The sequence below is a fragment of the Alternaria postmessia genome (assembly GCF_024291825.1).
Source record: "Alternaria postmessia strain BMP 2775 chromosome Unknown scaffold_19, whole genome shotgun sequence".
NCBI lineage: Eukaryota > Fungi > Ascomycota > Dothideomycetes > Pleosporales > Pleosporaceae > Alternaria > Alternaria postmessia.
The window spans coordinates 109,822-124,824 of record NW_026260092.1 but is presented as its reverse complement, the minus strand read 5'-3'; the positions used below and the strand labels follow the sequence as shown (position 1 = coordinate 124,824).

The 15,003-nt window shown below is 50.9% G+C and overlaps 4 protein-coding genes across 4 annotated transcripts; 3 read left to right on the top strand and 1 right to left on the bottom strand.

The window, feature by feature from the left end:
• Positions 1–1,685: 1,685 nt before the first annotated feature.
• On the bottom strand, positions 1,686–2,741 carry J4E82_004141 (uncharacterized protein; the record flags this gene model as incomplete). The annotated part of the gene is made up of 1 exon (XM_051730422.1): positions 1,686–2,741. One exon carries the CDS (start codon positions 2,739–2,741, stop codon positions 1,686–1,688), a length of 1,056 nt encoding a protein of 351 aa, XP_051589761.1.
• An 899-nt stretch (positions 2,742–3,640) lies between these two features.
• Positions 3,641–8,560, top strand: J4E82_004140 (uncharacterized protein; the record flags this gene model as incomplete). Its single annotated transcript, XM_051730421.1, has 1 exon — positions 3,641–8,560. The coding sequence occupies one exon, from the start codon at positions 3,641–3,643 to the stop codon at positions 8,558–8,560; it is 4,920 nt and encodes a 1,639-aa protein (XP_051589760.1).
• A 2,302-nt stretch (positions 8,561–10,862) lies between these two features.
• J4E82_004139 (uncharacterized protein) lies at positions 10,863–11,386 on the top strand (the record flags this gene model as incomplete). The annotated part of the gene is made up of 3 exons (XM_051730420.1): positions 10,863–10,869; positions 10,891–11,241; positions 11,292–11,386. 3 exons carry the CDS (start codon positions 10,863–10,865, stop codon positions 11,384–11,386), a joined length of 453 nt encoding a protein of 150 aa, XP_051589759.1.
• Positions 11,387–12,941: 1,555 nt separating this feature from the next.
• Positions 12,942–13,784, top strand: J4E82_004138 (uncharacterized protein; the record flags this gene model as incomplete). The annotated part of the gene is made up of 3 exons (XM_051730419.1): positions 12,942–13,203; positions 13,257–13,590; positions 13,640–13,784. The coding sequence occupies 3 exons, from the start codon at positions 12,942–12,944 to the stop codon at positions 13,782–13,784; spliced, it is 741 nt and encodes a 246-aa protein (XP_051589758.1).
• Between the last annotated feature and the right edge of the window lie 1,219 nt (positions 13,785–15,003).

Here is a 15,003-nt window from a genome sequence, read left to right as displayed (position 1 = left end):
CTTCGTAGATGCCCGTCAAGGCCGAATCCCCCCGGGGCACAGGCGACAAGCTGGGAGTGCTTGGTGAGTAAGAATCAGGTGGTGGGCACATATGCCAGGATCAGGAGCAGGATAGCCTCGCGCCCGTGGGCTGAATTCAACACACGCCCGCACACACTTACAGAAACGACGAGGCGGCGCTCACACTCTGGGACGCGTTGGACAAAAGCAGTTTGGGGGAATCGTGGATCGCGTAAATTGATGAGTACTGGCGCGGGAAACCGTCTTGCTCCTTTCTCATTACAGCCTCTCCCGCTTGGACGAAATTGATTGTTGGCAGAGAACCGCCCTTCGCTATGATCGAGTCTTGGCGCTCGACGTCATCAGGGACTGTAGTAGCCGCGCCTCCGGGTGCCTAAGCCGACTCTGACTTTCGACGCCCAACCACCGCGACCACCACACCGCACTTATAGCAGCTTCCCGCGGAAAATACTCATCGCGATCTCGATAATTCCAGTTGTTGCAGAGTCGCGCCACCTGCCCCTGCCCCGACCGCTTCTCGACTCGTTCCAGAAGTGCTACTTTTACAGTGGCTGATAACTAACGGGATGCCACGTTGTCCCAATTGGCTGGGCTCCCCTGCAACGCGCCAGTAGCAGTTTCCCATGTCCCCTCCATCCGGCCTAGCGCAAATATGCCAGCCGCGAAGACGCTTGCCGCACCAACGCTCTCAAATCGTGTACTAGAGAGCCTCATTAGCGATATTGCTGTCCCTCACTCGATTGACGTCTTGAATACGCTATCCCGCAAAATTTGGCCGTTCTGTCAGTGCTCGGTCCGAATGCACGCCAGCCTACAAGTAGCCAGCATGGAACCACAAGTGGTGTCATTATGCCCAAGGGCGGACCACCCGCCTGGATCTTGCAGTCCACACTAGAAAGCCTCAGCGGCTTTGGCGCTTCTATAATTCTAGCACTGGCGCTTCTACAATTCTAGCACCTGTCAGGCGAGACACGGTAACAAAGAATGCCGAGAGCTGCCATGCGAGACAAGATGTCGCCCACAACTCTAACAAACTCTAATTGTCACCTGAACTGCGGGTACCTGCCTCACGTGCGAACACCACACGTACCCACCACCCTGCCCGCTCAACGCTCGGCATATGGATCTTGATATATGGATCTTGATATCAGGTAACTTACCTGCCCCAACCGTGGCCGCTATCCCACGATCCTGTCATGCCCGCGAAATACCGCAACTCCTTTCCGAGCTTCGGAAATATGTTCCCTACCAATCAACGTCAAACGGTTCCAGGTCGGGTACCTTACAGCGATTGTCACCAACAAATACAGATCTACAGGCAATCGCAGTATCAACACGCCACAGCCGTCGTCAGTCACGTCGATCTTCAAAGGAACCACTGCTCCGTGGAGCTCGACATCTGTAACAACCACGAAACGCAATCGCCGATCGGATCGAGGATCTTCGCCACCGTCAGACGAGGTCGATCGAGCCTTGCTCACACACCAGCAGTCCGAAACCTGGCATCATGAACTATCAAAAAAGTCCCAATCATACTGACCGACTGATAAATTTGGCATAATAATGAGTATTGACGCAAAGCACAACCTAGAAATCCAGCGTTGCGATCGACTTCCGCCATCAATCCGGGATCCAACCTTATGCCACAAACAGGAGTAAATCGTCTATTTGCTGCCAGCCTCAGTATTGACATCGACACCAGCATTAGCCGCACAAAGATTTAACACTATATCTCCCCTGAACTCTCTGGTACAACTTAAACTCGGCTCTCCGTCCCTCGTTCGCTGAAAGAAATATATCTTACACCAGTCCTCTTCGTTACAGTCAATCGGCTCGCAAACGTCGCCGTCCCAGCCCTCCTCTGCTTTAAACGCCACTCTGAGTCCACCCTTGTATCCAGGACATAAATTAACTTTGTGCTTCATGTCTTCGGCCGACATAGACTGATCCGTAATTTCACGGTGATTCTCGGCGCTGAAGTCGATGCCATAAAGCGAGGCATGGTCAAGCGGATCAGCGCAGTCAAGGAGCGAGACATCGTAGTTGAGCTTGTGGTAAGGTAGCTCGTCCAGCGGATTCTGCACAATCGCGTACTCAAACTGCAGAGCCTCACTCGGATTTGCAGCAGTGAAAATCTTGAGTGAGACACCCTGACCACGCAGTTTATCATAGTCTGCACAGTATTCTTCTGCGCCCTCGACATTGGGGCAGGTGACACGAAAGGGTTCTTTGTGGCTTGCTCCAGATGCGATGGCGTGTTGAATGTCTTCTTGCCAAGCGTTCCAATTGCTGTTATGCGGAGCAACAATTGGGCTTGTGTCGTCAATTTTGGTCCTGTTTCCGCCAAGCGGCCAGGCACCAATGGACATTACTATCAAGTCTTCACTGCAGCCGTTGTTGATGACAATCTTGCCATATTCTGGCCCAACCTCAGCCACGATTGACTCCGTGGGAGATGTTGGTGACACACCCGACGCAGCTGCACTTACACCAACAGTGCTAATGCTAGATGGCAACAGGCTTTCCAAAGCCATAGCCAGAGATGCAGAACCTGCAAAAGGTGTTTCGGTTGCGCTCATCGACGAAATGCTACTAAGCGCAGAACTCACAGTCACAGATCCCACAGTTGCCGATCCAGAACCTAGAGGCCCCGAGTACGTAAACGGTATCGACATGAGGACGAAGAGAAGCAGAAACCACTCGATGATTCCGAAACTCATCCTAGTCGATGACGAATTGTTTTGCGGTATAGTTCTCGCTGCTTTTATATGATGAAATTGACAGAGATGAGTGGTAGATAAATACAACTTGTGCTGCGCAGAGGGACTTCAGGGAAGATAGTGTATGTACGAATGTGAAAGTGAGCGCAATAGTTGAAGCATATTTGTATCTAATGACATGAGTCTTTGATGATGATTTATAAATATGCTGGAAGTGACTGTTGCTGTTGACTGAATATCTACTTTGACTAGTATCATGACTACATCTCGCGCACCATTATGAATCTTCGCGACTCCGTGGATGAGAGTCACAAATATGTTGTTTATGTAGCGTGGTATCCATTGAGTCGTTCTGTAACTTAAAAGTGGCTCGAAACGTTTAGTCGCTAGGAAGGGCTGCATGTCGCGCCTCTCGATAAGACGGCATGCGTAGATAGAAGCCAGGGAAGGTTGAACTGCAGGGTGTAGCACTGTAAAACAGCTGTCACCAATGTAAAGGCGTAAAATGATGTCATAAGCGGCGTCTTAAGCTTGTCACAGCCCTTCCAACCACACAACTGCCCCGCAGTGCGGCCCGCCTGATCGTCCACCTTCCTGTATTCGGCAACATCTGCCTACGGCGCCCTTCACGTGAATCGTGCCTGAATCCTTCAAGACTATATCAATAATGATGCTGCTGCTTCACAACACCCAGGAGACGGGCTGTCCATGTTATCTTGGCTGGGTCTCGTCACGTTCCACAACGCAAACACCTTCCGAACGCGTTTTCCCCTAATACTGAAACACTCTCTGGTGCCTTCAGACGTCTACTTGCGACCCTCGTTGCATTTCGAACTATATCGCGAACACGGTACACACTCTCACAATCCTCACACACGTGTTACGGCCTTGGCAGGTACATGTCCGCTGCACCGCACAGGATGGCCGCCAATCTCGACACGCGTCGCATTCGATCTGCCACACCCGCTGAGCTTCGGGACTACTACAATCAAATACTGAGAGATGTACCCATCGGAGAAGTCACAACACAGCTTCTCCAACTTGTCGAGATAGGCTCAATACCCCCAACAACCTTCGCGCCATGGCTTGGCGTAACAAAATCGCCTTCCGTTATCTGCGAAGCACTCACGCAAAATTTCTCGGTACTGATTCGCGAGTATGCAATCAAGCACCTTCGCAAAGCGCTTTGTTCTTCGCAATGGAGAGAGACGTGGGAGGGGATAGGGGGTACCGCGGGTTTGCTCGACATCTTTGCAGACCTCTCGGTACTCGAGGTTAGATCAGCCTGTACAGCAATCGGCAGTTGCGGTAAAGGTGCAGATCTGGATGAGAAAAGAGACCTTTTCACACAATTATACAAGGCACTGCACCCTGATCGGTTCCCAGACTCGCCACACAAGACCAAAGACAAGCGCGCACTTGGACGATTCTATGCGTCCCTCGTTCCCGCGTGCTCGGCAGACCTGGTGGCGGAGGCTATCATGAGCGGCTTCAAAGGAACATGGAAAAATACGCGGAGCAAATATGTCATCAAATACTATCCGGAATATATGCAGAAAGAGATACTCCAGTCACTCGGCGCAGAGGAGTCATCTCCTGTTGACATCTCGACCTTTCAGAATCTATTGCATCACTATCCGCCGGCAAAGTCGATTACAAAAGGGTTCTCAGAATCTATGGAATTCTCTTTGATAGTTCTTGAAACCCTGAGTAATTCACCGCGTCGCATAGTGGAGGATAGAATTTTCATCGACCAACTTGTCAATCCTCTCTTGAAACGCGCAATCAAGAACCGTACAGACTGGAGCATTACACAACGAATCGTCGACCTTACAATGCATTATTTAGATATGCATCCAATTAAGGGAGGCCAGCGATCTGGCCTCCAGGTCGACTTCCTCCAGCAAGTTGCCTTTTGTTGGTCACAACAACCAAGTTTGTTCGAACAGCAACTACGAAGGATCTGCTCTCATCCAGTATTTGGCACAGCCAGCAAGACTGCAATCGGAGACTGGGATAATGTCCTCACCGGGATCCAAGCAAAACAAAGCTACCCACTCTTAAGACTCTGCTACCAAGCGTCTACGTCGCTTGATCTGGACAGCGACGAAGACCTTGCAAAGACAAAGGGCTCAATTCATCACGAATTCTTTTCTAACATGTCCCCGGAAGATTCTCTTCTACTATTCACTCGTTTGCGAAGAGTCAGAGGAGACACAGATCTGATCTACTTGGATTATGCTGGCTCCATCTTCAGCTTACCGGCTACCTTTGACGGTTCTAGCGGTGACCCAAATGTTACCCATATTTGGCTACTAAACTTGAACAACAAGGAAGAAGAGGCCAAGAATATGGCCAAGGAATACATCGATATGCGCAAGAAAAAGGCTGCCACTGCGTCTCAACCGGACCAGCGCGCTTTCTTCGCCAAGTCAGCGATTTTCGCTACCATAGCCAGTGGATCACTTGAGATGCTGCAACATACGATGGAGTGGACGAAACGTTTCTTGGGCGATCCCACTGTGATTCGTGAAATCAACCTACAAGCATATACTCCTGAAGGAGTACGTTTGCTTTCAGGCGTTCCTGAATCGATCAACAAAAGTTTGAGCCTGACGGAGCTGCAACAGCGGGTATGCGCAGCGAACTCGATTCTGCAAGACATGTTTGATACAGCCTGCGAAGCCCTCAGGCAGCCATCGTTTCAAGCGTACAATTGGAGTGGCGTCTTTGAATTATTCTATAAGGTCATCAAACTGCGAATCGATCTCACACCGATGGTCAAGAAGCAGCTCGACGCTTCTGACGGGGATGTACTGACATACCTCTGGGCTGATACGATCTCGATGGTCATTGCGGTTGAGGAAAAGGCGCAGAAAGACGGTTACGAAAGACTCCAAGCGAATCTCTTCCGCGGCATCATTGCCTATAATAAGCCCTCCATGTATGAGCTGGAGAGCTGTGATGTATCAACATATGCATTCCTCGATTCCCTCGCTCGTGCGAGAGATGAGCTCTGGTGTAGACTGCGCCCATTGACGTACCCCGCTACAGTCACACTTCCTCATCCTTTTCCTCGAGGGCTTCCGCTACAACATCTTACCGCACCATGGAATTTAAACGTGGAGGATCTTAGTAGCGTTGCTCCTTATATTGCATCACGCACTCGACGCACCGTGTTTCCCGACTCGGAGGCTGCTCTCCAACCAGTACCAACGGACAAAGATTCTCAACAGGCCATCGGAATATTCGTGGACAGCTATCAACATGCTCTGCAGCTTTACATACCCAAGGATCGTGACAGAGTTGAGACACAAATCCGCGTCAAGAAAGCATGGGAGTATGCGACCGGTCCTTTGAGTTCCAAGAGAATGGCAGAAGATGAAGCAATACGCTTTTGGAGCTACAAGAAACCATGCCTTATGGATGAGTGGCCGCCTCAGGGCGCAATGAGCACTGTCGAGAAGCCTTGGCCATTGATACCCGATGATGATGGTTCCGGTGAGCCGTGCGAATGGAATCCCTTTTCGGCGAGACCAGATTTCCCCAAGCGAGAACTTGGTGAGCTTACCTACGTGGATTTTTCTGTAGGCATATCTAGAAACTCAACCATAAAGCCACCGGTAAACCTCCCAGTCATTTCATCGGCTGAAGTTCCTGCCTACAAAGATGATCCTCGAGGCATCTGGAGTGACACCCGCGGTATGGGTGAAGGTGGCGTCTTATCGGCTTTGTTGTATCTCGATACGAAATATGCCAGTGATAATCGTCTACTTGCTACCCCGTTTCCCTCAGCGACAGACGTACGATATCCTTCGCTGTTCTTGGACGACGACTTCCTTAATGCGGACGGGCTCAATCAATACTCAGCTGCCAGGAATTTAGAGGGTCATCTCGACACAATACCTCCTCTATTGTTGGCACAATCCTCGCAAAACCTCGAGAGGGCCCTCGAAAAGTTCGATGTAGATCCGGGAAAAGAAACCAACGAGAATCCTCACGAGATTACGATGGAGCTCGTTGCGCTACTGGGTGAAAGTGATAGACCCAGTTTGGCCACGCAATCAATCATTCGAACGATTTTAGACAGACCAGAGTCGAGCTCGTGGCATCGGAAACTTCTCAAACCTAGTTTTCTCCGACGGCTTCCAGCAACGCAGGCGGAATCTCTCATCGAAGCTTTCACCGATGAACTCATTCATATGCTTCGAACAAAGGATAAGAGCAAGAAGAGTTCAGACGACCAAAAGGTTGCATCGAGTGACAAGGCCCATATCAAAGTTACTACGCGCAAGATGCTAGCTCAACTTCTCCAAGACTTGGACCTTGTTGGGACAGATTATGCTCTTTCTGTATTGCGAAAGCTCTCGAACGTGGATGCACATGTCGACGTCCGGCTCAACGTCATAAAAAGTCTTCTAGTCTTGCTCGAATCTGGCTCTCAAGAGCAATCTCGCGAAGTGTTCACTATCCTGGAGTCATTCATACCGCTAGCTGGAGCCTTGGATGAAAGAGAGGCACTAAATGAAGCGCGCTGGGTAAGATGCGAGGAGACTCTATCGCTTCCCGAGCTCCAACCAGGCATCACGGCACATTCGAGTTCAGATTCGCCAATCCTGGTCGCTTTGGTCAATTATCTCCGTAGTGGAAAGATCCCGAAAACCGAGATTCAGCCTTTCGTTGATCGCATCATGATGCCGATACTGCAAAGCCTCAGAGATCAGACGGCGAGGTGGGTAGCATTGTTCCTTCGCAAATACGGGTTGGAAGAGATGTTGCTTGGAGACTTTAACTTCCCATCCATTCCACGAGACCCGTCGGTGAACAGAACCTTGCTTACTATGAGCACCGCAACACTGAGGTATATCCCGCGTACTGTATTGGAAGAATATGTGACGTACATGTCTTTCAGAGCCGCACTGCCAGCGCCCTTGCAAGCGATGAACGAACGTCTCGCTGCAGACCCCGCACTGCGCTCGTTGCCCGAAGTCGAAGCATGGATGCGATTGTATGGAAGATCGCTCGATGTTCAAAGCGAAGGTACGGATATTGTTGGGCTTCTAGAGCATGTTATGGAAGATTTCGAAGACCCTGCCATTACGCCAAGATGCATTCAAGAGCAATTTCTCAAACTGTTCACTACAGCACTTTGGAACGATACGCCAACATACACCAGATTCACAAGGCTGTGTAATAGAATCACGCATGGCGGTTACCTCGGAAGGACATGGTGGAAACCATACGGAAAGCCGATCTTGGAGGCGATGGTGTCCTACGTAGACACTTTGCGCACGAGAGAATGGGGACGCGATCCTGCTCGGAACCCATCAGTGTTACCCGACACCTTTTCTTGGCGTCTTCGTCTGCTTGATTACCCATGGCCGTCTGGCAATGAGGAGAAAGCATCCCGCGAGGAGAGATGCAAGGTCTTTGCGGGCCAGCTGGTCGCCATCGCTGATCAACTGAGCAGCCTGTCGATCTACCACAAGCACCTTGATGAGCTGTCTACCTACATCGCTACTGATTTTTCTACGGGTGGCCAAAGATCAGAAATAAGCAATAATCGCGTCTTGACCGCAATTTATGTAGGCGACATCAATAACACGAGGCTGAGCTGGTTGACAGCACCGGAGTTGATGAGGGTCGAGATTGCAGCAATGCTGGTAACGCGGGTGGGCCACCAATTGTGGGAAGCAAACACTACCGTAGACAAAGACATTAGGGACCGATTAAAGGCGCTCATAGAAACATGGAAGGCATGTGAGAACGAGGGCGTTAGGAGAAAGGGATGGGAGATCGAAGAGAATTATCTCAAGTAATCTTACGTAGAGAATAGACCACTGCAACCACGACCGCTACGATTGACGAGTTGACTTCTACGTCATTGCGGACTATTTCATGCCGCTCAACGTTTGCTGATGGCTTGACTATTCTGACGTGGGGGTCCAGCGAGCTTCGCTTGACTTCTAAACTGCATCCTACAAAGTGCAATGATGACAACTTCCGAAAGCGCTTCAGCCTCCATATTGGAAAGCATCACATTGGGGTGGTATCAATGGCCACAGCTCTCTGACCGTCAGCCCACTCCTGCATTCTACCAACCACTGATCTTCCTCAGTGTTATCGCATTCTTCTTCCGAAACTGGCGTCGGGTCGCCATCTGCATTTTCCCATTGATCCTCGACCTGTGTCTTAGATCACCAGGTTATACATTCGGCAATCCCTCAGCCGATTATTACAACAGCTCATTCTGCATCGCATTTCCTCTCTGGTTCCTCGAATTCGCCATTCTTTCCCCACATGAGGGGCCAGACGCCCCAACCTACGTCGGAAATGCACGCTGCGGCGGTACTGTGAGTGGGGAGAGCTCGGATGTTATGAGACCGGCGCGGCGGAAAGTACTCCGCGTGTGTTCGCTCATGGTTCCGGAGCATTGCGGTATCGGTTGGAACTGGCAGGTCAAAGGCGTTCCTGACGATCCGTACCATTGTCTTCCTAAATAGGCCTTCGTGAGGACGCATGTTTGGAAGGCGTCAATAGCGTATCCATGAACCTTGAGGATGCTAGTGCTGCTGGCATGGGGTTCGACCGCGGAGGCACGGCTGTCATTGGGAGCCTGCTTGCATCAACTCATTTTCAATACGCTTATTGGCTGGTCCGGTGTAACATGGGTCTGGGACAGATGAGATGGTTTTTACAGCTCGATAGCGGCGGTTTCCGTCGCGATTGAGGTTGGCGAGACATGTCAGTGGCCACCACTCATGAGAAATCTGAGGGATGCGTGGTAAGCAAGGCAGGTGTGGAGTGTGATGTAACACCAAACGATGAGAAAGGTAATGTCGAAAGTGACCCTTCACCCAATCATCACATCATCTCCGATTCCCGCCACCATCGTACGTTGTAAGTGACTTGCTGACACAAGGGTCTGTTGTAGATCGTCTCATAACTCGCAATTCGTGTAGCTCGCTTTCTGGGTCTCGGCAAGAACAGTCTCGGATCAGCAATTGCTGAGCTATGTATATATTTCGCAATCAGTCGTTTAATACATAAGTTCCAGATGTTCATGGTAACGCGCAGAGACACGGGAGAACTCGCATATCTCATATCGCCGCCGGCAGCCGTTGCTATCGAAAGCCTTGTGCATCGGAGTTTCTGTCGGGTGTGGTCCCGAGCAGCTGGCCCTGACAATACCGGACCTGCATTGGCAAGGTATGCAGGCTACGTCTGGGTAGCCTTATAGTTCTCTATTAGTTTACCAGCCTACGTGAAAGGTTGCAGAGACGCAGGGATCGTTCGTGATGCATTCTTCGGTAGCAGACCTTTTGAGGCTGGAGTGCGTTTGGCGAATTGGACTTCTCAGTAATGGAGGGCATCTCTCCAACCAAATGAGAACATAGAGTGGCAGCTTTAGTAGCTCAATCGAAAAACTGATGACAGGACTGAAACCCGGAAACGATGTATCAGGGCCTAGAAAGTCGAAGGCTGGTAACCCCTGCGCTACCAGGAAGTGTTTAGCGGCGGTCTGTGCTGCCAAACGTCATCCTTCTGCGTTCACGTTCCAAATCATCACCACACATGCAACTGGGCATTTGAAAGTCTGACTAGCATACAAGACTCAACTCGCGGTAATGCATCTGCGTCTACTTATCCCGATCAGCGAGATACCAGGGCTCTCCTACACACGTGTTCCTAATGGTAGTAATGGATGCGTCCCAGAGCCTCACCTACCGGCGCCTCCCTGACATACCCCATGCCAATCAGGAGAAGAACCCTTTTTTACAAGACATATTGATGCCACCGTGATGTAGGTCTATGGTTCAGGGAACCTCTAAACCCTCTCGGGTTTGTGAACTCATCATCTCGAGTAACCGCAAAGCCGGCAAGGACGGAATCTATAAGAGAGCGTCTCCCTACTCTTTGAAATGAGCAGCTCAATTGTTTGATACACTCGCTATTCTTCTAAATTCACTCAGTCACCAGTAGTCGAGCAACATGTCAGGCTGCTCGCTCGTTGCCGCAGGCTTGCCGGCCCTCATTGGGACGGCCACCCCAACCTTCAGCTACGATCAAGCCAAGCATTCATTTGGATCTGGCGATGACTTCGGTATCCAGATGACTTACATGTCGGGTACTTCTACATGCTATTCAGGAACTAGGCCTACCTTCACGCCCATCATCTCCAACCCGGCTCTCCTATACACCCGTACCTGCTCTTACGTCACGCAGGGAGTGCCTGCAACTTATACAGGTATCTTCTGTGCAAATGCCGATCTCTTTAACTGGGTCAACATTGGTGCTTACACGCTCGACAACTACCAATTCCTCAACCCATTCGCGGTCACTCCTCGCCCTTTCATAGCCACGTTCGGCGACCAGCCTGCACCGACCACAGTCGCTACAAACACTGTTGTGGTGACCCAGACTGCCACCAACACTGCTTTTGCTCCCATTCAGCCTGCAGCGACTACTACGGTCACTTCTGCTTCCGCCACTACTACACGTACGAGCACGGCCACTGTTACGACCCCAGTCACCAGCCCTTTCACGCAGACTGTTACCTCGTGCCCAACGCCTTCAAGCACATCCACGCCATTGAGCTCTTCGAGCCCATCTTCTTCTCTAATCGTGCCGTCCTTCTCGTCTAGCTCTGCTGTGCCGGTTGTGCCGTCTTCGTCCACTCGGGTTTCTACTACTACTGTGGTCGTCGTCTCAACAACTACGCCATCGCCAAGCTCATCATCGAGCCCTGCTCCGGTGTCATCTTCGTCATCTTCCGTGGCTACCACGACCGTTGTCGTTGTGTCCACCGTCTCCCCAACACCGAGCTCGTCTTCAAGTCCGTCTCCTATCCCATCATCAAGCTCGTCTGCTTTGCCTTCGCCTTCGCCTTCTTCATCATCAGTTGCTACTACAACCCTCACCGTAGTGACCACTGCTACTCCAGCACCGAGCTCGTCTTCGACCTCCTCGCTATCTCCGCCACCTGCTCCTTCGAGCTCATCGGTACTCACTTCTTCGAGCTCACCCGCATCTCCTCCCGTTCCATCATCATCATCTTCTTCTTCATCAGTTGCGACTACCACTGTCGTAGTAGTTACTACTGCTACTCCGACACCAAGCTCTGCTTCGACACCTTCGTCGTCATCTGTTCCATCGAGCTCATCTGTCCGCACATCTTCGAGCTCATCCGTTTCGCCTTCTCCAATCTCATCTTCGAGCTCATCCTCGGTCGCCACTACCACCGTCGTCGTGACTACAGCTACCCCAACAACAAGCTCTACTTCGACTTCATCTTCCTCTCCCATTCCTTCCAGCTCAACCACTTCAAGCCCTGCGTCTAGCTCCTCCTCTCCTACTTCAGCCAGCCCAGTACCCTCTGCATCTACTCTATCTTGCCCTGCAAGCAATGGCGCAACCTTCAGCACGCCTCAAGGAAACTTCATCGTCGAATGCTTCGTCGACCGCTTCAACAATGACATTGGCGTTGCACCAAATAACCCTGCAACCTTCGAGCAATGTATTCAGGCTTGTGCGAGCACTTCAGGCTGCCAGGATGTCTCTTATCTGCCCAACGGTCCTTGTTACTTGAAGAGTGGTCTTGGTGCACCCAACTCTAACAGCAACGTCTGGGGTGCTAGGATTGCATCTGTACCTGTGTCTTCATCCCCAGTGGCATCCACATCGTCCGCAAGCTCGTCCTCCTCTGCTGTCGCTACTACCACAGTCGTCAGTACCACGGTAGTTACCGCTGGCTCCTCTTCCAGCTCTGCTGCCAGCCCTGCCGCTAGCGCTTCATGCCCTGGCTCCAACAGCTCAACTATCACTGCCAATGGTAAGCAGTACCTTGTCGAGTGCGGTTCTGACTACACGGGCGGAGATATCCCAGGTCCAATGAGCCCAACCTACCCAGGCTCCTACGAGGGTTGTTTGGCAGACTGTTCTTCCACTTCGGGCTGTGTCGCTGTCAGCTACGTCATGGGTGGCCCTTGCTATCTGAAGAACGCGGTCAGTGGTGCGAGGAGCAACTCCAACATCATCGGTGGACGATTGGTTAGCACCATCTCAACTTCGGCGGCACCTACTTCTTCAGCAGCATCCACTTCTTCGGCAGCGCCCGTTTCCTCGGCAGCATCCATTTCGTCCTCTGCGGCTGCTACATCGTCTGTTGCTACCTCCTCTCGCATTACCTTATCCTCTTCAATGACCGCCACAAGTTCTGCACCAGTCACTTCGGCTGCCCCTGCTCCTGGACCCTCGACCGTTACTGTTACCACGACTATCTCGAACACGGCGTACCAATGCGCATGCACGCCTACCAGTGTCTTCAGTGCCTCGTCAAGCGCCCCTGCTCCGAGCTCAACAGGTGCTGTCACTTGCCCTGGTTCCAACGGTTCAACTTTCGTGACTTCATGTGGCGCACAATACGCCGTGGAGTGCAGCTCTGATCGTTACGGCAATGACCGTAAGTATTTCAAATCTGCTTCTTCTATGCACGTCAGCTGATATAGTGTACAGTTCCGAACGGCCTCGTCTACACTGACACATACGAGCAATGTCTTCAGGCCTGCGACAGCATCACTGAGTGCGTTAATGTTTCCTGGGTCATAGGTAACCCAGGTGCTTGCTACATGAAGGGCAGCATTGGCGCCATTCGGAACAACTCAAACATCATCGGAGGTCGCAAGCTCTCTGGATGTGTTACCCTGAAGCTTCACCGCAAGCGCGTTGCGGTTGCCGCCCCCAAGCAGAAGCTCGCGAAGCGTGCTGGTTTCTACGGTCCTGACTTCACATTTACTCAGGATCGTGTCGTTGCGACTGCGACCGGAACTGTCAGGACCACCGTCACTACGTGAGTACTGTCCTTTGCTTCTCATCATGCAATTACTTACCAACAACAGCACCTCCACACCCATCTCTGGTACTGCCACCCAGACTGCTTTCACCGTTGCCTCTGCCACCGTGACCACCACCACAAGCGTACCAACCACCGTTTACAACATCATCACCGTCACTACATGCCCGACAGCCTCTCCTACCGTCTAAATGGTGGCATCTTACTCTGCCAAGATCTTCAACCTCGGTCAACTCCAGACAAGACTCGTAGTGCCTGTCACCACACGTTAATCTCAACTATTATCGCTCTTTAGCATATGGTTTGTCACTCTTGAGTGATGTTAGAGCATGTGTCACTGTTGTAGAGACAGTAGATAGTTTAATGGAAGTTCTTGCCTCATTGAATCAATCTTTCTACCACGGTGATAAGTAACTGCATACCCCTACACATCTATTTAAAGTATCTTTAATCACGCGATAGAAAATATTCCATCGTTGCGAGCCATCACATGACCCTTTTATAATTCGACAACACATACCCCAACGCATGATCACCCATTCAAGTTACCGCCTCAGACCCATTCATCAATCAGCACAACTATAAAACTCCGGAGCCATCCTCCACCAATACCACATTGTATAACAAAGACATTCTACTCACCCACCACAAAAACCTTACCTCAAGCTCGCTCCCAAAAAGACACTAAATGCCTACTAACAACAACAACAACACCATCGACCAAATCACTATCCAGACAGAGGTACAGATAATTACAAAATGTACAACCGCTTCACGCCCGAAGAGTGGGAGCAAGAAAACTACTACGCCTACTCGCGCGACATCTCGCCTCCCCGCAATCGCCACGAAGAACCAAGACCAGGGTACCACACAAACGACTACCGCACCGTCAGTCCCATAAGAGGAGCATCAGGATTGCAGAGGAGACCACGTGTTAATTCTATTCGCCAACCGCCACCGTGTGGGGTGGGCTGGTGGGATGGAGACGTAGGATGGAGGAACTATCGGGGTAGAGCGTACTGGGGGAGACGATGAGACGTGCTCGTCCAGGATATAAGTGATTAAAAGTATCAAAAGTACTGTTGGCCCACGACGAAGAGAGCACAAGTCAGCAACCTCACTTTATCTTCAATTTCCCCTACACAAACCAACACCCCTTCCACATACCTACCTCCCAAATATGCCATCACAACACATCTTTCCGCAAGGTCAACAATCAATATCGAAAGTCTAATTTCATATCTTTCTCAAAGTCTGCGTCGAATATATGTGTGAGAGTGGGATGAGTGAGAAGATAATAAACCACACACACCCCAGATTCCGCTAAAAACCTAGCCGCTGAACCGCTGATTGCCAACAGATTGATACACATAAAAAAAAACGCCATTGCCAAAAAATGCCATACCCTTA